Source organism: Neocloeon triangulifer, unplaced genomic scaffold, assembly GCF_031216515.1.
Source record: "Neocloeon triangulifer isolate White Clay Creek 2 clone unplaced genomic scaffold, ASM3121651v1 ptg000022l, whole genome shotgun sequence".
Taxonomy (NCBI): domain Eukaryota; kingdom Metazoa; phylum Arthropoda; class Insecta; order Ephemeroptera; family Baetidae; genus Neocloeon; species Neocloeon triangulifer.
In genome coordinates this window covers 5,700,141-5,722,227 of record NW_026775562.1, presented here as the reverse complement: position 1 = coordinate 5,722,227, position 22,087 = coordinate 5,700,141, and the positions used below count along the sequence as shown (strand labels likewise).

The 22,087-nt window shown below is 36.3% G+C and overlaps 2 protein-coding genes across 2 annotated transcripts; both read left to right on the top strand.

Moving 5' to 3' along the window:
- The first annotated feature begins 666 nt into the window (after window positions 1–666).
- LOC132204655 (pickpocket protein 28-like) lies at window positions 667–5,916 on the top strand. The gene is made up of 10 exons (XM_059633280.1): window positions 667–833; window positions 973–1,176; window positions 1,795–2,011; window positions 2,814–2,891; window positions 3,172–3,245; window positions 3,330–3,504; window positions 4,367–4,706; window positions 5,132–5,306; window positions 5,648–5,739; window positions 5,807–5,916. The coding sequence occupies exons 1-10, from the start codon at window positions 667–669 to the stop codon at window positions 5,914–5,916; spliced, it is 1,632 nt and encodes a 543-aa protein (XP_059489263.1).
- A 6,938-nt stretch (window positions 5,917–12,854) lies between these two features.
- Window positions 12,855–22,046, top strand: LOC132204471 (sodium- and chloride-dependent GABA transporter 1). Its single transcript, XM_059632991.1, has 12 exons — window positions 12,855–13,015; window positions 17,401–17,799; window positions 18,057–18,158; window positions 18,289–18,469; window positions 18,553–18,685; window positions 18,829–19,067; window positions 19,126–19,250; window positions 19,387–19,499; window positions 19,612–19,743; window positions 19,794–19,997; window positions 20,096–20,263; window positions 20,576–22,046. Exons 2-12 carry the CDS (start codon window positions 17,439–17,441, stop codon window positions 20,663–20,665), a joined length of 1,848 nt encoding a protein of 615 aa, XP_059488974.1. The 5' UTR covers window positions 12,855–13,015; window positions 17,401–17,438; the 3' UTR covers window positions 20,666–22,046.
- Window positions 22,047–22,087: the final 41 nt, after the last annotated feature.

Genomic DNA, 22,087 nt, shown 5'->3' with positions numbered 1-22,087 from the left:
TATCATCGTGGTGCAACCGAGAGAAATTTTGGAAACGCAATATATTCCACCAATGTGCCCACAAACGCGGTGACCTTTTAAATAGTCATTAAATTTTCAAAGGTCTCTCGTGTTTCCACAACACGCGGCAATTTGGGCATGCTCTTGACACCGAGCCGCTCTTTAGTCTTCGGCCGCAGACAAAGGGAATTATTCAGCACTCACCGCAGGCCTGTAATTTTGCACAATTTCCATCGGTGGATAAAAGCGAGAACGCGGTGGAGCCGCTCGTCAGATGAAGAAGCGACCCGACGGCGGGCACCAAGGGTGAGAGAAACTGACAGTCAAAATTGCAGAAATTGACACGTCCCTCGGGCTTTTCAAATCCTTTTTATTTTGGAATAACCTTAAATTTGCTGACAAAATTTCATTTCAACGTCATTTACATTATTGTAATTTTGTAATGTAGCCGAGATTTCTTTTTTTTTTCGTCAAGGAAATCAACTTTTGGAGTTAAAATAGAAATTTTTGATTCAACCCCTGTGGCTGCTATCAAAATTTTACAGCGATTAAGGAAGGGGGAGGAAAATTAAGTCATTTTGAATAACTGTTTTAAAAAATCAGTCTTTTTAACTGTCGATCTCTTCACATAATTCCCGTAGCGATTTTTCAAATCGTTTTTTTGAGATGGCGAGTGAAGGTTGCGAAAGTCCTGCGACCCTTCGAAGGAGGGCAGCCCACAGCAGGTGGGGCATGTTGCGCGGCGTGATTTACACCTTCAGAGAATATTGTCATCACTCGTCGCTGCACGGCCTCAAGTACCTGACGGACGAGCGGCGACACCCGGTGGACAAGTGAGTCAATTTTCGCCTCTCGAAACTTTGCCCGTTTTTCATTTCTAGTCGAGGGAGAAGTAAATCAAAGTTAATTCGGCGCCGACGACGACGCGTTTGGTCGCGCGTGAAAAATTTATCGTTGTTTCCAAACTGCAAGGTTGTACTGGCTGGTGGCGTTCATCAGCGGGCTCAGCCTCAGCTACTTCTTCATCGTGGCCATCTGGAGCAAGTGGGAGGAAAACCCGATCATCGTCTCGCTGGACACGACGGCCGCCATCATCAACGACATCCCCTTTCCGGCCGTCACCATCTGCAACATGAACAAGATGAAACGATCGGCTGTCGAGAAACTCACACTCAGGTCGGTCGAAATAACAAATTAGTTCAAAATACACGCTCCATAATTCTAATAAATCCAACTATTTTTTTTTAAAAAGATTGCAAAATATTTCATCAAAATTTTTTCAACGATTTTTATTGAAAAACTGTTAAAAAGGTTGCTAAATTAATAATTAGAGTGACAGAGAATTTAATTTTAAATTTTCTATAGTCATTCTTGTGGGAATTTTGTAAATTTATATTTTTCAAATTTCTCTAATAAATAATAATTCATAACAGATAGGCAACGAAGTTGGTTTTGAACCTCTAAAGGAAGTTAATTTGTCTGAAAAAAAAATATTTTTCATCATCTATGATCAGAATTTTATTCCAGGGTTTAAAATAAAAATTAAAAATTAGCTTTCTTTGGTCCGGCATATTTTTGAAGATTTGCAACACTGGAAACTTGATTTCTTTTCTAAGCAGTCAATTTCAAAATTTAATATTGATCTAATTATCAATGGTTTTTAAAACATTTCAAAACGTCGTTTAAAAAAACCAATTTTTTTTAAATGAAATCAAGAAAATTCCAAATTTTTTTTTATTATTATTTTGAACCCGCGGTGAGCCGCTTTCGGTCAGTGGTTTGCACTTTCTGAAGGTTCAGGTCGGGAGAGAGAAACGCGCATAACAAGCAGCTGTTAAGGAGCATGAAGGACGTCATCAGGTGGCGCTCCAAGACGGCGTCAGGCTCCTTCTTTTCCAACGGCAGTGACGCGGCCATCGACGCCCTCGTCACGCAGGACACCACCCTGGCGCCCGATAACCTCAGCGACGAGGACGTCACTGGGCAGAACATGGCTGATTTCATGAAACAGGTACTAAAAAAATTTTTATCTTTTATCGATCTATTTATTACTTTTTATCAGTAAAAATTATTGACGGGTTTGAAACGACAAACTCTATTTTGCTTTTTTTTTTCCTTGACAATTCTGGGAAGCTCCGTTATTTCATTCGATATTTTTAATGTCTCTATTAGAGTATTTTATTATTCCTTTCCCTCTAAAATGACAGAACAACGATTTCAAGAGCAGGAAATTGTTTTCTGTGATGCACAAATTATAAAATGATGATAGCAGAAAATTTAATTCAGAGTTTCGATTAATCTTCTATAGGATAAATAGCTTTCATTGTTTTCCCAATGTAATCAAGAATTCAATTTATGGTTTCTGAAAATGAGGCCGGCGGTATTTAATTTAATGAATCAATAATCGCATATAAAGTCGGCAACCTGCGTGACACCGATGCGCTGCCAGTTGCCTATCCCGATTTTGCAATATTAATCCTAGGACTGAAGTAAGCCGACCTCAAAAGATTTAAATAAAATTGAACATTTTTCAAACAATTTCTTTCCAAATTTTTCCATGACTTTCCTTTCTTTTTAACTTTTCAAGCGTATTTATTTTTATTTAAAAATAAAACTAATCTAAAAGTCGACAAGTAGAAGAGGAACGGAATGTCAGTAATTTAAGTAAATTTCCCGTCTGCTTTCCAAGAATTGCAAATTTTCCGGGCAATCTTGGTCGTTCGATGTTGCGCGTAGAGAGGCTGCTGCCTGGGCGGCCCTTCCACGGTTGGCCCTTTTGCTGCCGAGATAGCGTTGCTTGCTTTTTGTTACAGGTGACGCCATCGTGCAGGGACATGCTGAAGTACTGCCGCTGGGACAGCGTCGTGGAAAATTGCGAATCGCTTTTCCAGGTCATTTTTCTCTAAGAAATATATAAAAAAAATAATGTGTAACAGTTCTCTCAGAAACGTTTTATGAAAATATTTTATTTTATCGTTTAAAATTATATTATTTCTCAGAAAAATTATAAATTTGCACAAAATACTTTTTTTTAAACATTAAAATATTTTTAAATAAGATTTATTTTATTCAATTATTTTTAAAATTCATTACTTATTTTTTCTAATTTTACACTATTTGGTTAATTTTTTTAAATTAAATTAATTAATTATTGCTCTTAAATTTATTCAGGAAGTTACTTCTGACGATGGTTTATGCTGTGCCTTCAACACTTTGCCAGAAGCACTCATAAGACGACCATTGAGGTGAAAACAATCTTCAATTTACCAATTATTTGTGTCTCAAAAGGTTTGTTACGTTAAATATTTTTGTACCTTTTGAATGCGCAGTGGAGAAACGGATAATTATACCGAGCATTGGACTCCAGAGATAGGATACGTGCGAGAAAACGACACTTTTCCCAAAAGAGGGGCTGCGCCTGGTGTTTCTGCAGGGCTCACTTTGCTGCTTGACGTTCAGATGGAGGAGTATTTTCTGCCACGCTCAGGCTCCGTTGGATTCAAGGTTTCATTTTTTTACTTCTTCAAATTAAAATTGACATTAATATCATTAAATAATGTATCATCTGAAAACGCACTTAAAAATGCAATGCTTAAGTTTTTACTAACTAATAGATGGGTGGAAATATTTATCTTTATATTTTTATTTAAATTGCTAAGAAAACAGGCCATGTCCTCGTTGGAAAAGCTGCTTTGAAAAAAAGTATCTACCAGTTTTATTGGAGGTCTGTGACCATATTTGATGAGCCAAAAGAAAATGTAATATCAAAAAAGCGAAATTGAGAAAAACCATTCAGAACTTTTTTTATTTTGCTTCTTCTTAAGATAAGGCATGACAAAGCCCATTTTCTTCACTATATGAATTTTAACTTGCATTAAATTATTCATTGATTTGTTTTTTAATTTATTTAAATGAAGTTGCTAAATTACAATTAATTATAAATTTCCAGATAATTGTTAGTGTGCGTGTGTTTTTTTTGTTAAAATTAGTGTGTTTTGTTTGTGTTGTAAAGTGTAAAGCAGTTTCAGGGGTTAATTTTTAAGAGGTTTTTCCAGTAAATCCACGTAAAAACCTCTAAAAATTATAAATTTGTTAATCTTTTGGATTGAAAAACAATTTTTTACTTATGATCATAAAAGTAAGATAAGATTTCAAATTCCATTTGTTTTTTTAGTGTCAATTGAATCGTCTTTTAATTCTCAGACTTATTTTGGAGCTTTTATCAACTTTCATCATTGGTGTTAAAAAAAAATATGACATATATTTGAAAAGCAAGAAAAGTTATAAAAATTTTCTATTTTCTAATTTAAAATTAACTTTTTAACAAATTATTTTAATAAACTGTACAATTAAAAAAAAAATGTAGGTTTTGCTGCACAGTCCGACGGACGTGCCTGCCGTGAAGGAGTTTGGGTTCGCCGTGTCCCCGGGGGCCGAGAGCTTCATTTCAGTGCGTCCGTCGCAGGTGTACTCGACGCGGCAGATCCGGTCGCTGAACCAAAGCCGGCGCAAGTGTTACTTCGAGGAGGAGCGGCCGCTCGCCTTCTTCCGCATCTACAGCGTGTCCAGCTGCGTGGCCGAGTGTCTGGCGAACGCGACGCAGCGCAAGTGCCGTTGCCGCGAGCACTTCATGCCCGCCGCAAACGACTCGGTCCGCGTCTGCGGCTTCCTCGACACCATCAACTGTGTCAAGGACATCGGCGACGGTGAGAAATTACAACAATTGACTCTCAACTCGTTAACACCCACTTCGTATCGACGACGTTTGGACAAGTTATTTTTTGAAATTATTTAGTGTCCACTCAGTATATAACGTTTTGCTCAACATCAGTGCTTACAAATTAGAAAAATAAGGAAAATTGCTTGAATTTGGAAATTTAATCATGAAATGAAATTGAAATGTAAAAACTGAAACTTTTAATTTTAAATGAAAATTAAAATACTAAATATTTCAATAAATTTGACAATAATGATGAAAAATTATATAATTTATATCTTTAAACACATTCATTAATTAAAATCGGAGAAAATTCCAGATATAAATCTTTCCTGCACATCATTGCAGTTTGCTTGAAGAAATATTTTTAAATTTTGTATCAATTTTTAAAGATCATTTCCTTTCTGCCCCCAGTGATTTCGGGCAGCTCGAACCGCAAATTGTGCGACTGCCAGCCTGCGTGCACCGAACTCAGCTACAGCCACGAATTGTCGTCGACGCGGTTTCCGACCTCAAACGACCTGGGCACCAACACCCTGGACAACCTGAGAAACGCCATCCAGCACAACGAATCGTTCGAATCATTTGTGTGAGTTTTTTTGTATCAAAGAAAATAAGGCTTTTATTCTCGGACGAGTAAGAATTGATTGAAATGAAAAATTTACGCTCCAAACGAATTTTAACCCAAAGAAAGTTAAAATAGAAAGTTTATTCTTCTGATAATTAATAACATTAAAATTTTAAAAAAAGTGCAAATTTGTTTAGTTAAAATTTTATTTTTATTTTGACCAAATCCACAAAATTTTGCATTCTTCATTCCAATTCAAATTCATTAATTTAAAATGTATGCACAAAAATAGTTATACATTATAAAATCATAAAATGCTGCGTAGAACATAAAACAAAAATGTGGGGTGTTCAATTGTGCAGAAAGAACCACGCCCTGGTGCACGTGTTCCTCAGGGACTACAAGGTGATGCGGTACAAACGGGCGCGCATGTACGACATTCTGGATTTCACAGGTTCGAATTAACGCAGGCGGCGAGCGTGAAATCGAGTTTGAATTAATTTTCGTTGTATTACTTGCAGCCAACCTGGGCGGGCTGCTCAGTTTGTGCCTCGGGTTCAGCTTCCTCAGCGCGGCCGAAATCATTTACTTCGCCTGCATGCGGTGCGGATTCCTCAGCCGAAGAAGATGAAAAATTTACATATTTAATTCGACAAATTTTTCAAATGAAGTAGAAAAAGTAGCAAATCATGTAAAAATAAATTATTGTATTTTTTGTTGTAATTTACTTTTTTGTTTCATTTTAACTAATGATCAATTAGCTTATATTCAATATCAATAATTTTCTAAATAAGCTACTTAAATTCTAGAGAGAGTCTTGTAGAAATTTTAATTACCAAAATTTGGACAAGTATTTTAAACATATTTGATTTATTGATCTGCAATCCAATTTTTATTTTATCTTTTAAATCAAATACCAGAAAAGGACAAGGAGTATTTTTGTGTTATGAATATTCTCATTAAATAAATCTAAATCAACTCTTTTATATTTTTAACTATATTTTTTAGAAAAATTAAGAAAAATTAAATATTGAAAAATTGAATATATCTTAGAAACATTTTTTCACAATTTTTTTGCATATTTGCAAAGAATTAATAAAAAGAAATGGCGATTTTTTTTTAATTACTGTAATTACATGCAGTGATTTGGTTGTTTTTGTCGAATTAAAGTGATTTTGTGTGTGCGTTTGATTGGCCGGTCGGTTTGGCGTGTATATTATTTAATTGAGTCAGCGTGCTGATGAGATCTGCGGTGGCAAACGGAGTAAGCCGCGTGCAGAGTGATAAATAGAAAGAGCTAATAAATGATGCCAGATATCCGGTCATGTGATCGCACATTACTATTGCCACTTCCCTTTGCGAGGTGGGGAACGAATGCAGATAGGAGGATGTGCGAGGAAAGTGGCGCGGGAACTGAGCGAGCTGATTGCATTGCACAGCAAACCTCCCTCGGCAGCTCCTCCAAGAAGTACTTCTTCTTTCGCACGACCGAAAAAAAATCGCAGTTAAACAAAAAAAGAAAAACAACTCGACTGTAAAAAAGCAGCAGTTTTACGACTGCTCCAGCCGCTTTTATTACAAAATAAATGAGCCCATCATGTCGTTGCTGAGTGAGAAGCAAAACAAGAGACGCGACGCAAATAGAAAAAGTGAAAACTTCCACAACCTTTTTCATGTAAAGAAAGATTTCATGGAAAAATTTAATAAAATCCAGGATTTGATGTAGTTTTAATAGCATATTTTTGCGAGAAAAATCTACTTAAAGGAATCGTGTCATAGTTTAATTGTTACCTGTTTTTAATAATTTTAATGAAATAATGTTTACAAGGAAAAAATATTCAGAATATTTACACATTTATAAGCTGAGAACCATGAAGATATTATAATTTTTTTCGTTGGTACGAAGCACAGAAATGTAGTTTCTATATCAAAGTCTGACCTTCTCATTGATTATTTTTTCAACCACAAAATAAAGCAGTTTCTCTTCTTTAAATATTGAGCTTGTCAAAAAAGATGTTATTTAATTTAATAAATTTATTTTCGATTATGTAACCCGTTCATAGCAGAAAAATGAGATAAAATCTTTTGGTTTTTAGTAGGAGAGTAAATTCAAAATTTGATTTTATAAAATAAAAAAATCCTATATATTCAAAAAATTTCAAGGTTATCAAATTTTTATAGATTTTGTTTTGCAGGTTGCATGGTCACATATATTTAAGGTCATCTTTATTATTTTAGTTGAAAATCCTCGTTAGTTAATCTTAAAATTTAGCATTCGGAAATTTTTAGCAGAATTTGTTTTTCAGTCATAAATTTTGAAGATTGAATGCAACAGACAATTAAAAACGTCAAGAATCATAAATAAAATAAGTTTGGTTAAAAAAAAATTGAATTTTTGAAAATTTTAGGTACAAAATTGACCAAATGTATAAAAAGCAAAAATCTTTTCCTTTTACATTTTTCCCATCTCCTTATTTAGTTTATTTCATTTGATTTAAAATTTTAGGCATAAAAGATCAATGATGGAACTTTTTTAGCGTAGAAAAATTATTGAAATAAAAACTAATCAAATGTATAATTTTTTCGCGTAATTTAGAATTTAGAAACTAATTTATTTAAAGTTATATTCAAACATGTAACACTATGAAATTGGCAAGGATGCAAATAAATAAATCCTGTTGATGTCCTGCACATGGTGAGAGTCAACAATAAATGCCTCTCTTTCTTTCCAGTGACGAGCCATCAATTTTCGTGAGCCCCTGATATCAACGAGAGACATTTTTATTGCAACATTGCTCTCTTCCTCACATCTGCCGGCAACATAAATAAATAAATTTACACAAGAGCGGCCTAATTGGGCAAGTGGCCTCTTTTTTTGCTTTGTGGATTTTTCACATGGAGCGTAACGTTTTTTTTTTTTAGTCTCGCGCGATCGTAGAGGCTGCAGCTGTACTACCACATAATGTATTAAAGTGTTCGGCGGCGGCGAAATTGTAAAAGCAGCGAGGGGACCAGCACGGCGAATATCCATCCACAGCACACCATCGTTCTCGCTTGCGTAATTGACACATTTGATGTATTCTGACGAGTAGAGAACGATCTAAAGAAAGGCTAGACTTCTTGAGCAATCTCTCATTCCAGCTGATTCCATCAATGTCTCTAAATTTAGCCTACGAGCTTTTGCGGCCGTTTCTCATGATAGGAACGATGTAATCAAATACAAAAATTGTATCCATATTATAAACCGTTGTAATTTTACTTATGAAGGAATAATCCCGAAAAAAAATGAAGTTTTTAACTCTTGCCCGGAAAGGTTTATTTTCCAATGTATGTTTTGCCACATAGAGTTTTAACAAAATCCGCAAAAAAAATTTGAATTTAACAAAAAATTCATTACTTCGATAATTCAATTTTCTTTTATCTTTGTTGTTTAATCATGAAAAAGAAAGTATAAAATAAATAAAAAACTCAGTTTTATACGTTGCAGTTTAAAAAAAAAAAAAAAAAAAAAAAAAAACGTTTTAAATTAAATACATAAATGGGAAAGCGTTGAAAGGGATAACTTTTATAGTTGTTTTTTTTAGCCAAAATTTTGAAAATAAATTTATATCTATAAGCTAAAAAAAAAAACACCGCCACAAGCAAAGATTATTTTAAAAAATATCTCATCCGCCTCATTGAGTTTAATAAATAATTGATTCTTAAAGTTTATAATAAATTTAATTTAAAGATAATTTTTTTCACCTAGAATTTCTTCAAATTTTGCTCTAATTTATGTGCATTCAGTACATTTTTTTGAAAAATTTAAGCATTTTCCATGAATCTACTAAAATTTCCAAGGAGAGCCAATGTTTTATTTGCATTGTTGTGTCGCAACTTTCAAAGTGTTTATTGAAAGGTAGGATTTGAGCTAAACTCTCCATCAATCCTTTTATGCAAATTTGATTTATTTATTTATTCTCCATTCAGATACAATGAAATTGATCAAAGGTTTCAGATTTAATTTTACCAACAAAAAAATTGCTTAGAAAAGAACCCTTAATTTTTCCTTTAAATAAATCTTATACAGAATATGAGAGTAATTTCCCTTTATTTTTCAAAAGTAGATGAACAACGGAAGTCGTTCTTGCATTTTCAGCGTGCCAGCTCGTTCGCCTTTTGACAAATTCGTTGGGTCTGCGTTAGGCAGCGCTGACATTAGTCATCTTTCTCCGCCGCGAAATCGGTCCACATTATTTTTGACAAATCAAATTTTGTCCCGAAAAATTGCGGGCGAGCGAGTGCCGAGCACAGCATAATATAAATTTAGGCCGGAAGCGCAGCGAGTCCCTGGGGAGGAGGCGCGCGCATGCCGAATTTTATTGCGGCCCCAAGGGTGGGTCGATATGGGTGTGCTAAATTTCGGCAGCTGCGCCCCAGACCTGAGAGTCCAGGGCTGGAAAATGGGTCACTGCAGCCGGGACGCAAACACGGCATGGCAACAGCGCCCGTTTCGCCTTTTCCCGCCAAGGTGTGCAACAGATTTCAGCTAGACTCTTTCTGGCTCAGTGCCAGTCCGAGGGTGGAAAATCACAGGGGTGGCTCTAACTGCATAGAAGGAGAGAGGGAGAGATTTATAAATTCTGCATGTAAAGCCAAATTCGCATGATTCTATTAGGGGCTGATTTATTTATTTAATAGATAAAGATCTGAAAACGTTTTTGGAAATTTTTATAAAAACATTCCTTTATATTAAAATAAAATTTAGTTTTTAAACTGAAAAATATGAAAAATTTAACAGGGTTTAACTTCGTTGAAAAAAAATTATGAAGGGCCAACTGACCCCAAAAGTAGCCGTGGAGGAATTTTTTGTCCCAAAAATTGGAATATTTTTTAATCTATAAAGCCCAAATACGCCTTTTGGTTTCTTTAAAATTAAAACTTCAAAATCACCTACATTTGACAAAAATATCTGTTTCGACAAAAAATCCGAATCTTAAAAAAACTTATATTTGAAACAATTGACGCAACTTGCTTAACAAAATAGAAATTTCATACAATTTCAACCCGCTTATAAATTTAATTTAGGTTATTTCCAAATCTGGAAAATAACATTAATATGTTCATTTCTTACCAGCCTTGGGTAGTTTATCAAAAATTGTTTCGCGGGTTGCATAGTCAAATCTTAAAAGGCGCTCAATTTGAAACATTTTTATTTCAGGATCAAATATGACATTGAAAGCTGGTCTGAATTCAAATCTGTATTGTTTTCTAAAATAAATGAAATTTTTGAGGACATTTGAAGTTCTTTGGGTCATTTTTCATTTGCCGATTGACCGCAGACTGTCAACTTTAAGAGCTGCTGTTGGAATTATTATTTTTGCACATTGAACCGCATCGCCAGCAGTGCGAACGAGTGGATGGATATGCGTGTGTGTGTGTCTTCTTTTTATTCACGATTCGCTTGGCAGCCGCGAACCAGCGCAAGAATGGAAAGAAAGGGCGAAAGTGTGAATGCCATTCGGCGCTGCTGGATTCATGAATTACTTCCTGGTCCCTACACAGCACAGCAAACTCTCTCTCGCACTCCCCATTCTTCCTGTCAGCGCAGCGTTGATGTTCATTGCTCATTTAAAAGTTGGCTCGTCTCACGCGCGCTGCGTCATAATGCATTTCAAAAATTATTTCCTTTGGCAATTGATAGCACGCCACACTATCGCGCCCACCGCATCGCAGCCACGTGACACACAAATTCGCTTCGGAACTTTGAACTGGAAAAGAGAAAAATCGTGATGATTCTACAAGGGTTAAAATTTTCCACAAAGAAAACCCCCAGTTAATAAATTATTTTATTATAACTGTTCTAGTTTTAGCACAATTACTAGTAAAAATTAATTGAACAAAGGTTATATAATTAACAGTAAAATAAAAAGCTATAAAAATTTAAGTTTCATGATGATGAAAATAAATAATTTTTATTCGGCTTGGCTGGACTTGTGTCATACAAAAAATTTAATCTGAATAACCTACTTTGCAAAATCGCAAACATCCATTGACATAATAAATTGCAAACTGACAACTTGAATTCAAATGAGATAAGGCCAATTTTGTACTCCAACTAGAAATTCAGAATATAAAAAGAAGCCATGTTGAAGTTCAAAATACGTAAAATATATTTAAATAAATTTGTAGCAAAACTTATTTCGTTGTGGCCCCTTTAAGCAGAAACTCCCCAAGGCCTCATTCCTGAAAATCCGCGCTACCGAAAAGCATAACAAAGTTAAAAATTTCCACCATCCAAGAGCAACAGTGTTCTTCTTCTTTTCCACTCTCTCCTTTCTCTTTTATGTCTCGAGGAAAATTTCAATTTTCTCTTCTTGCCCCTCGTCGTCGCACCCTCTTCTTTTACGAGAGAGATTGTATGCGTGACAAGCGCAAAGGCTCGGAATTTTAAATCACGAGACGTGCGGCAACACAATGGGCTTGAAATGAGCGACCAGAAAAACGAACACACGCAGGGTTTTAATATCTTTTCTGAAATATAAAACATCTCAAATGATAAAAATCTTATAGAATTAAACTAAATCGTTTCCTTTTAAAATAATAAATTGGTCTTTTAAAGTTACTTTCAACTCTTTCTTTGATTTAATTTATTTTTTCCTCGCAACCAAAATTTTTTAATGGGTCAAAATGAGTCATCCGTCTTTTACGACGAGGTGGTCAATTTGGTTCTCAAGAATGCGAAACTGCGTCTTTTGATAGCCGACGTCCGCGCACATGGTGCTGCATTAATTCAGAGTGACGTTTGCATGTGCTGGACTCTAATAGAACCACGCTTTCCTCCAACTTAATTAGCTCCATTCGGCGGAATAGGCGAAAATTGCTTTTAAATTGAAGGACGGAACGAGCGGCCGAGAGAAGAAGGAATTAAGAGTTGGAGAAAAGAAAAAAAGAGAACGCAGGTACATGGAAAAAGGAGAGAGAAGCAATCTCTTCGAGGGCGCAATCAGAACCTCCTTTCTTCCGATCCTTTTTTTTATAATTATCTTCTTGCAGCCTCCGATTAATTACTGGTTCATTGTCAGAGAGAAAAAAATAGAAAAGATCAACAAAAAAGAGGTGGAAAAGATATTTCTGCTGATATATTTATTTTTGTTATATTTGAAAATTAATTCTCATTGGCAGGTGAAATTTTAAAAGATAAATTGCAAATTGCACCTCGTTTTTAAACTTTCCACCTTAGTGAACAAAATGAGTAGTGCGATTAACAAGGGTGGTTTTCGGAGTGAGGGTTGGTTTGCTTTGTGCACAAAATACAAATGCGGGTGTAATTTATTTTTCACGGTGCGAGAGGAGCCGAACGCGAATTAGAGCCACCAACCGCGAGCTGCTGGGGGGAAGAGGGGCGCCTGTTTCGAAGGGACTAATAATTATTGTCCCTAAATTGGTGGCCGGGAGGACCCCGGCCGAGAGAGAGCGAGAGAGTTGTGTAAAAAAGTTGCTAGGTGTCATAATCGGGGCCAATTGGCGCTCGTCGAAAGAAGCAAATCGGGGGCTGGCGGGGGCGGAGAGGCGGGCGCGCCCACTCTGCGCGCCTCTCACTCTCTGCCCGGCTAGTTCTGCTGCGGCTGCGGCCTGCTCGCGACATGCAGTGAGAAGAGTTGGATCAGTGTGACTTACCTCCGCACTGCTGCAGCCTCGTCGGCCCCCGGCTTCGTCCACCCCCGCTGCCCCCAGCAGCAAACCCTCAGGTACTTGGAAAATTTCACCCTTTTTTCCGTTCTCCGTTTTGTTAAAAAATACGAACTTTTTCGTTTGAGCAGTTTTTTCTTTTCTTTCTTTCTTTTTACTCCTGTGAAGCAGCAACCTGTCGCACACACACACGCAAAGCTGGAAATCCGCTTTTCGCCCGCCGAAGTGCTCTCGTCGCAAATTGAGAGAGCCTTTCTCGCTCGCACATAAGTCAAAAGATTTTGTTTGACGCTCTGATCGATCGCCTGTATTGTTCTTCCACTCTCGTATCGGAAAAGCAGAAAAACATGGCGGGCGTTGCTTTTCCAATTTGACTCGCAAGCACTCCATTGCTATGTGAGAGTGGAGCAAAAAAAATTGAAATGTGATTTATTTATTAATATTTCTCGAGATTGAAGTTAATTTGAAATTTTTTCCTTTTTTTTTGTGGATTCGAGAAGTACATAAAAAAAATTGATAGCGCTTTTTTAAAAGAAAGCAGTTTCTCCAATGCAACTCACCTTTTAGTAATTATTAATTTCTAGTTCTTCGTCCATTCTTTTTAATTCATGCAATAATTCACATTTTTTCGCGAATCAAAATGTTTTCTATTTAATTAATTTATTAAATTGAGCCAATTTTTAAATTAATTTTTCAATCGGTGTGTCCCTCCTATTTTGATTTAAAAATGGCTGAAAGTAATTTTGAAATTGATTTTCTAAATAAAGTTTAGGGTACAAAATAAGTATTTTATGCCAATATTTAGGAATGATAAACTGACAAATTCAACAGAGAACACATCAAAATTAAAATTTTTCCGAAAATTTTATTAGTTCAAAAATAATTTTGTTTGATAATTTTATAAAAAAAAAATTAATACAGCTAAATTATGATTTTCCTTCAATTTCGTAATTTTTTGTCTCTTATTCAGTCAAAATTCATACCCTTCTGTTTTTTTTAAGGGCTGCATTAATGTGCAATCTTTTCTTCTCAATTCGCACTTAAGACTTTTTCTTTTCATTCGTCTGGACTCATGACTTTATAACCTGCAGATTAAAAGTGTCCTGAAAGGATTTGATCTAAAAGACACTCTCTTCGTCCAACGGATGATTTCCATTTGCAGAGAGAGCAGGCGCTGCTCCGTCGTCATTTTAACGAAAAAAAATTAGCTCCTGTGGAGAGTCGCGGTGGCTTTGGCGGTGCTCGCTCGCTCGCTATTCAACCCTCTCCTTTCTTTGTGTCAGCAGCCAGCAAAAAATCGCGTGTACGTTTTTCTCTGGCTGGCTGACTGGCTGGCACCGCTGCTGCCACAGTGAAAGGAAGAGAAAAACGCGCGCCCCGCGAGAAAAGAAAAAGTAGCATCCGCGGATGCTGCTTGCAGGTGCCTCCTGCCGATCCATTCAGAACGAAATTACAGGACGAGTTAACCTCAAAAGAGCAGGTCAGCTGAAAGCTGAAAGTTGACACACACACACATATATACACACGCTCCGAAACCCCTCCCTCCTTTTGCATGGAAAAATCGATAGGCTGCAGACACGAAATTAGTCCTGGAGAATTTTGCAATTTTATTTTAAAGTGGATGCGTGAGAACCTGCAAGTTGGTACAAGTGATACACCGTTGGAAAGCGGATGATTTGAGCTTTCAGAATATTTAAAGGAAAATAAATAAAAACCGAAGTTAAAGTTTTCCATTGAAAATCAATTAATGAAGCCAAACAGTTGGCACGCCTGTAAAAACGACAATATTTTGAAAAGATATCGACCAAAAAACTTTGGTCGCCGTTTAAATTTGTGAGATAAAGTTGATTAAAGTACTCAAATATTTTCAGTGAGTTGTTTTAACGTTTTGCAATTTCTTTTGCACAAATTTTTTAACAAGTTTCACACTTTTTCCGTCCTCTTGCAGGTTTGCAACCTTTTATTTCAGTTCAAATCCTCTTTAATAAATATTTTACTTGTTGCTATGCCTCTCTCCCCTTCCTTCCGCTTTTAAGAGTGCGTGGCGTATCAATTTTTGGACACAATTAATACATGCACTATATGGAAATTTATGGAGCCTCAGCTCTCGCGCGCGCATAATTTATCGATCGCTGGCTGGCAGGCTCGGCTCGCAGTGACTAATTGAGGGGCCTCGCCAAAAACGCCTCGCCGCATAAATTATACACATTTTTTGGCAGCGGATGGATGGATTGGTCGCTTTGGTCCAGATATTGCATTTGCACGCGCCATTTAGCTTAATTAATCCAACAGCGCTCCTTTTTCTCTCTCTTTCGGATAACGATCTGCTGCGAGCAGAGCGAGAGAGAAGCTTTTAATTAATAAACCAGCAACAAGCTGCTGCTCTCCCTCCCCTATTTACTGTATGCGCCGCCGTGGCAGATTTCCATCGGGGTTGCGAGAGAGCGAAATTCGTCGCGAAATCTCACTGACCTAATTTTAGTAATTTTACTCTTGAGGAAATTGAGAGGCACGCTCGAATTACCAATTACGCGTTTCGGTTCTAAGTAAATTCTAGACTATGTTTGCTTTCATAATTTGATGGTTCTTGTCAAGACAATTCCAAAGATATGTAGAAAATTTTGTTTTGGATGATAAATTGAATTCATTGCATATGGCTGCCGGAAAAGTTACTTAACATTATTAATTATTCCTCTTGGAATTTGTGGACTGAATTTACTAATTGTTTCTTTAAGTTTAGTTTTTTATAATTCAGAATGGAGATTAGTCAATTTTCAAAACTTAGAATGCAAGAATGAGTTCTGAAATATTCGCAAACCGCTAAATTATGAAACTTTCCACAAATATCAGCGCCACCAGAAAAATTAAATAACTAGTCAAATTTTGAGCATCTGAAAATCTTTTTTACGAGTTTGAGGTCACAAGCAATTCAAGAGGTAAAATTTTATTCAAAAACAACTTGAATAAATTCAAAAGAACTAATGAAAAAGTGAACTTCAAAAATTTTCTCTTGCCTGTTTTCATGTAAAAAATGACTGCATTTTTATAAAATATTAGGAAAATTATCATGTCTCTGGGGGAAAAAATCGTCATTCATTTTTTCGTTCAGGGACATTTATATTTTCCTTTTGCACATATATTTTCTGTACGTGCTCTCGCACGCTGTGACCCCTCGAGGGTATCACCATGTCACCAACACTAGCCACTCAATGAAATGAATTAAATGCAGCAGCAGCGGTGGCGGCAGCCAAGCGAATTTATTTGTGTGCGTCTGTTGTTGAAGTGAACTCGTTTCCTCTCCGCCGGCATCATGTACACCAGATTTGATTCGACGCTATGTAACTCCGCGGCGGTCCCGAGGATAAAATTCGTCAACGTCCTCTCTCGGCTAATTGATCCTCTGGGAAATTTCTTTCCGGAAAAACTAATGGCCGCTGCTACTAGATAAAATCAATAAAATCCGGGAAATTTTTGATACAATCCTAAATGAGAGGCTAAAAAATTAACTGATTTTTAGCAGTGGATGATTAGGATTTGTAAAGGTTTATCCAGTTTAAAAACGAAATTATTTTTGGAAAATTTTGTCTTCTTAAATTTTTTTAACCACTGACAATGAAGTAACAATCGTGTTTGCAAATTCCATTTAATTCTTTAAAAAAACTGTTTCAATTAAAAGAAAAGTAGAAGAAATAGAAATCCATAGAGATTTATGGAAATTTATGTAGAATGCTGATTTAAAAGGTTGCTCAAATTTTTATACTCTCTTGGATCCAGAATATATCGGAAAAAACAAAATCTTAATTTTTATTTTATTTTAGTCTCGTTTAAGCTGCAATCATCGATTTAATTGTTATAAATTTTTATTTTTATGTTAATGCAACATGCTTATATGTGTGGTGAGAAAACTGATCAAAAAATGATCTCAAATTAGATAAAAATTTCACCATCTGCATTAAAAAGAAGGCTTATTAAGTAAAATTAAAGCATCAGTTTAGGCTCCACATTACACTAATGCCTGATTTCACTTGATCAGATGAGCCTTCTTAAACTTTCAAGAACACTAAATTCCGTCAATTGATCTTCATGCAACAATAGAAACGTTTTTTAATTGGATTATTTTTTTGTATAAAACGTTTGATTGATTTTTCTTTTTTAGTTTTGCTCGATAATTATGAAAAAACAGATTTTTCTATTAATCTAATTTTCAAATCTTCAAGCAAAGATGGTATAATATAATAATTCTTATTTAATTTATCTGGCCATTTCACCTTTAAATTTAATTAAATACGCTCTCATTAAATAAAAAAAAATCCCATCACTTCCTGTCTTCAAATTTTATCTCTGACCTTTTTTCACTATATGTTTTCTGTCTCTTTTGCTTCAAATTGACCCTTGAATATCAAATTATGTTAACCTTGACAAATGGTTTTTCCTGCGAGTGCAGCAGGAGCATCGTGAGCAGGGCATGAACTGCTGTTGAGGATGACGGAAACTCGCGAGACTCCTCTGAACATGGACAAAAGCAACTCGATGGCCCTGGAGATGAGCAGCCCCGGCGGCGGCGCGTGTGCCAAGGCCAAGAAAGACGACGACATGCCTGAGCGCGGCTCGTGGGGCAGCAAGCTGGACTTCATCCTGTCCGTGGTCGGACTGGCCATCGGCCTCGGCAACGTGTGGCGCTTCCCCTACCTGTGCTACAAGAACGGCGGCGGCGCCTTCCTCATCCCCTACTTCATCACCCTCATCCTCGCCGGCATCCCCATGTTCTTCATGGAGCTCGCCCTCGGACAGATGCTCACCATCGGCGGGCTCGGCGTCTTCAAGATCGCCCCTCTTTTCAAGGGTCGGTCTAGCAAAAAATTTTCAATCCATTTTCAGATAATTCTCGACGAGACGATTCCATACATGTACAGGAAACAATCTTTTCATCCAAAATTGGTGGAAATTTTCTAATTTAAAAATTGGCCATTTTCTAAAATTACGAAAAGGTTGGTCAAAAAATATCACTCCAAAACATCGTTGGAATCGTCTCAACCTGATATATCGGATTCCCAACATAATTTTAATTTTTTTTTAACTATTTTCTCTCATATCCCTCAGGCATTGGCTATGCGGCAGCTGTAATGTCCTGCTGGATGAACGTTTACTACATCGTCATCCTGGCGTGGGCTATTTTCTACTTCTTCATGTCCTTCCGTGCTGGTAAGTATCATTTTCTGTATTAAAATAAAAATTATCATTTCAGTAATTTTAGAATAAATTTTGAAAAATAAGTTCTTCCAGCAATTTACTTGATTTTGAACAATATTTTTCCTTCAAACAAAATTTTCAGATTTGCCGTGGAGGACGTGCTTCAATTATTGGAACACTGCCAAGTGCGTGAACCCGTACGAGCGTGACCAACTGACCTGCTGGGACCAATTTAACGGCACGTTCACTGACAAAATTTGCAAGGTCGGCGCCCTCAACATATCCATTCATGAAATGTCGGACCCCGTCAAGGAGTTCTGGGAGTGAGTATTTCACATTATAAAAAAATTATTCCAAAATTGTAATTGTTATCAAAATGGAATTTAATAAAATAATTCTATTTTAGGCGACGAGCTCTTCAAATTTCCGAAGGCATTGAGCACGTGGGAACCATCAGGTGGGAATTGGCCGGAACTCTGCTGCTTGTTTGGATCATGTGCTACTTCTGTATCTGGAAGGGCGTCAAATGGACTGGAAAGGTAACTCGAAAACCATAATAAAAAAATTAATTGCTATTTTTACCTTTTTAAACCAAATTAAACAGAAAAATTTTTATATTATTTTAGTGAATTTTTTCCATTTTATTAAGTCTTTAAAAATCGATGATGAAATTTTTGTTTAGGTGGTTTACTTCACTGCCCTTTTCCCATACTTCCTGCTGACGATTCTTCTGATCCGCGGCATCACACTTCCGGGCGCCACCGAGGGCATCAAATTCTACATAATGCCCAACCTGTCCAAGCTGCGCGAGGCCCAGGTGTGGATCGACGCGGTCACCCAAATTTTCTTCTCCTACGGTCTCGGTCTCGGCACTCTGGTCGCCCTCGGCAGCTACAACAAATTCACCAACAACGTTTACAAGTAAAAGTTCAAAAATGAAGTATTGGTTAAAAATTAACTGCGGAATAAAAAATTCCAGCGACGCTTTGATAGTGTGTTGTGTCAACTCAGGGACCAGCATGTTTTCGGGCTTCGTCATCTTCTCGGTCGTCGGTTTCATGGCGCACGAACAGCAGAAACCGGTTGGGGAAGTTGCTGCTTCAGGTAAAATTGTTGTTAATTTTTGAAATTTTTAATAATGTTAAAATGTTCAAAACTGAAAATAATAAAATTTACTTTTAAAATTAGGTGTTCTACAAATTTTGTATTTAATATCCAAAATTTGTATTTAAATTCGCAGGCCCTGGTTTAGCCTTTTTGGCGTATCCATCGGCCGTTCTGCAACTTCCTGGATCTCCACTTTGGGCAGCGTTATTCTTCATTATGATACTATTCATCGGCTTAGACAGCCAGGTATTAAATTTCATATTGCTAAAATTTACTGTTTTTCATTTAAAAAAAGGATAAAATTGAATAAAAAAAATTATAAATTAAAAATATATCACTTTTTATTCCTCCATTTCAGTTCTGTACAATGGAGGGCTTCATCACGGCCATGGTGGACGAGTACCCAAAACTGCTTCGACGCCGTAAGGAGCTTTTCATCGCCATCGTCTGCATTTTGTCCTACTTGGTCGGCCTCACCTGCATCACAAATGTAATTTTAACTTATTATTTTTGTAGCATTGAAATAATTTTCCATTTCAGGGCGGCATGTACGTGTTCCAACTGCTGGATTCGTACGCGGTCAGTGGCTTCTGTTTGCTCTTCCTCATCTTCTTCGAGTGCATTTCGATCTCGTGGGCGTTCGGCGTCAACCGCTTCTACGACGGCATCAAGGACATGATTGGCTACTACCCCTTCTTCTTCTGGAAGTTCTGCTGGGTCTTCACCACCCCTCTCATTTGCTTTGTAAGATTTGTTTATATTGTTCTTAAAAAAAAAAATGCTCAAAATTAAAAAAAATATATCCTGATTTAAATTTTTCATGAATTTCAATTTTAAAACAGGGTGTGTTCATCTTCAACATCGTCCAGTGGACCCCAGTGACGTACCTGGACTACGAGTACCCGTGGTGGAGCCACGCGTTCGGCTGGTTTACGGCGCTGTCCTCGATGCTGTGCATCCCTGGCTATATGATCTGGCTCTGGTGCACCACCCCGGGTGATTTCCAGGCTGTAAGTATTCTCTATAATAATTTCAGATTAGCACGAAAAAATCATGGGTTAGCCCAATAATTTACTTTAAATAATTTTATTTTATTTTTCTAATAACAATAATTTATCTAAAAAATTGCTTAATTAAAATTTTAAATAATATAAGGATGAGTCATGAAACTTCCACACCTTTAAAATTATCAATCATTTCACTTCTCATGCACATTTTTATAAACTTATTGGAAATTCCTATACAAGTGGATTTTCATTTTTCATAATACTGAATATTTTACAGTTTTTTTAATTTTCTTTTCTTTTTTACAATATTTGCAGAAATTCAAAGCGTTGGTGCGAATAGACGAAAGCGTGGAGCAGCTGCGAGCAAAGATGCACGCGGGCAACCCTGAAATCGCCGCCCTGTAAGTCGGCCGGCCGTATAACAAGTCGCTCTCCGAACGCAAATTAATTAACGTGAGAACAATTAAATGAGAGAGAAAGAGAGCAGCGCGCGTGAGGGTTGGATCGAATGAAAGAGGACGCGCGCACCACCGTAAAAATGTAACGTTAAAAAAAAAACTCGGATCGATTGTCTTCCATTACTGCCAAATCTTGTATTAAATACACACACACTGCATTATATTTACACACACTTCTATAGAAAAGAGAACAAATTCAATCAATGGGAGAGGAACCAATTTTAAGAAGGAATTTGGACGCAATTTACTAAAAAAAAAAATAGATTTATACACCTGTCTAACGCACACACATGTCATCTCAATTCTCTCTATATTGCGAGCTGAAACAAACAAGCATATTGTTGAATGTCTTCCATTTTTTATCTCAGTGCATCGGAAACCGTGCTATACTTTTTTATTTTTTGAGTGTAATTTGCAAGTCACTTAAACTTTTAAAGGATATTCTCGTTCGTGACGTAGCTCACGAATATACTTACGGTTAAAATTAAACACACACAATATATAATTATATACCGCATATATTCCAGTATATCGATTGGGCAAAATGTATATTTAATTGTTAAGCGCATAGAGCACAAAGCATTTGAGGTTACGGGACGAATAATTATAATTAAGTATAATTAAATAGATCAAGTTCTTATTGATTTTAGGGAACTACTTTTTTTAAGATTTATTAGTTAATTTAATTCCAGACACGGCCGTTGGGAGTGATGGCTCATTAACTGCTAATTTTGTTAGTTGTAATTTTTTTTAAATCGAATTTCCTTTTTTCCTTTTCCTTCTTTTGTAACTTAAAATCGTTAATAATAGCCATGATATTAAATAACTATAAAAAAAACATGACAAACGGAGCTAATCAATCAATATCGATCGTGGAATTAAGTGTTAAATCGCGTAAGTAACCGCAAATTATGAAATGTACCAAGAGTTATAGAGGAGTATATTGAGTGTTCCAAATATAATTATTATCAAGCGTATAGAAAATGACACGTGTTGTAGTTAACCATAAAAAGGTTTCATGAAAAAACTCAAAGACGTTGATGAATTTTTTTGTATGTTTTATGTTAATAACAGAAATGCACTAGTCTACAGTACAATCGTTTCAACTTTTTGTCAACTTCAAACGAAAAAGTGAACGTCATTTTTTCAATTACTTCTCTTCGTTTCGAGTGATTTTTCTTATTCTAATTCTGAATTTAATTAATCTTAATTCATGTATATCACATCAGAGGACATTTTTTGTTTTGTTTAGTTTTCGCCTCTCTTACGCATCGACAAACTTTGTACCCACAACTAGCAAATAAAACTACTGTTTCTCTGGATCGAAATCTGGCGAAGGTTTTTACTTCCTCATTGAAAAATAAACACT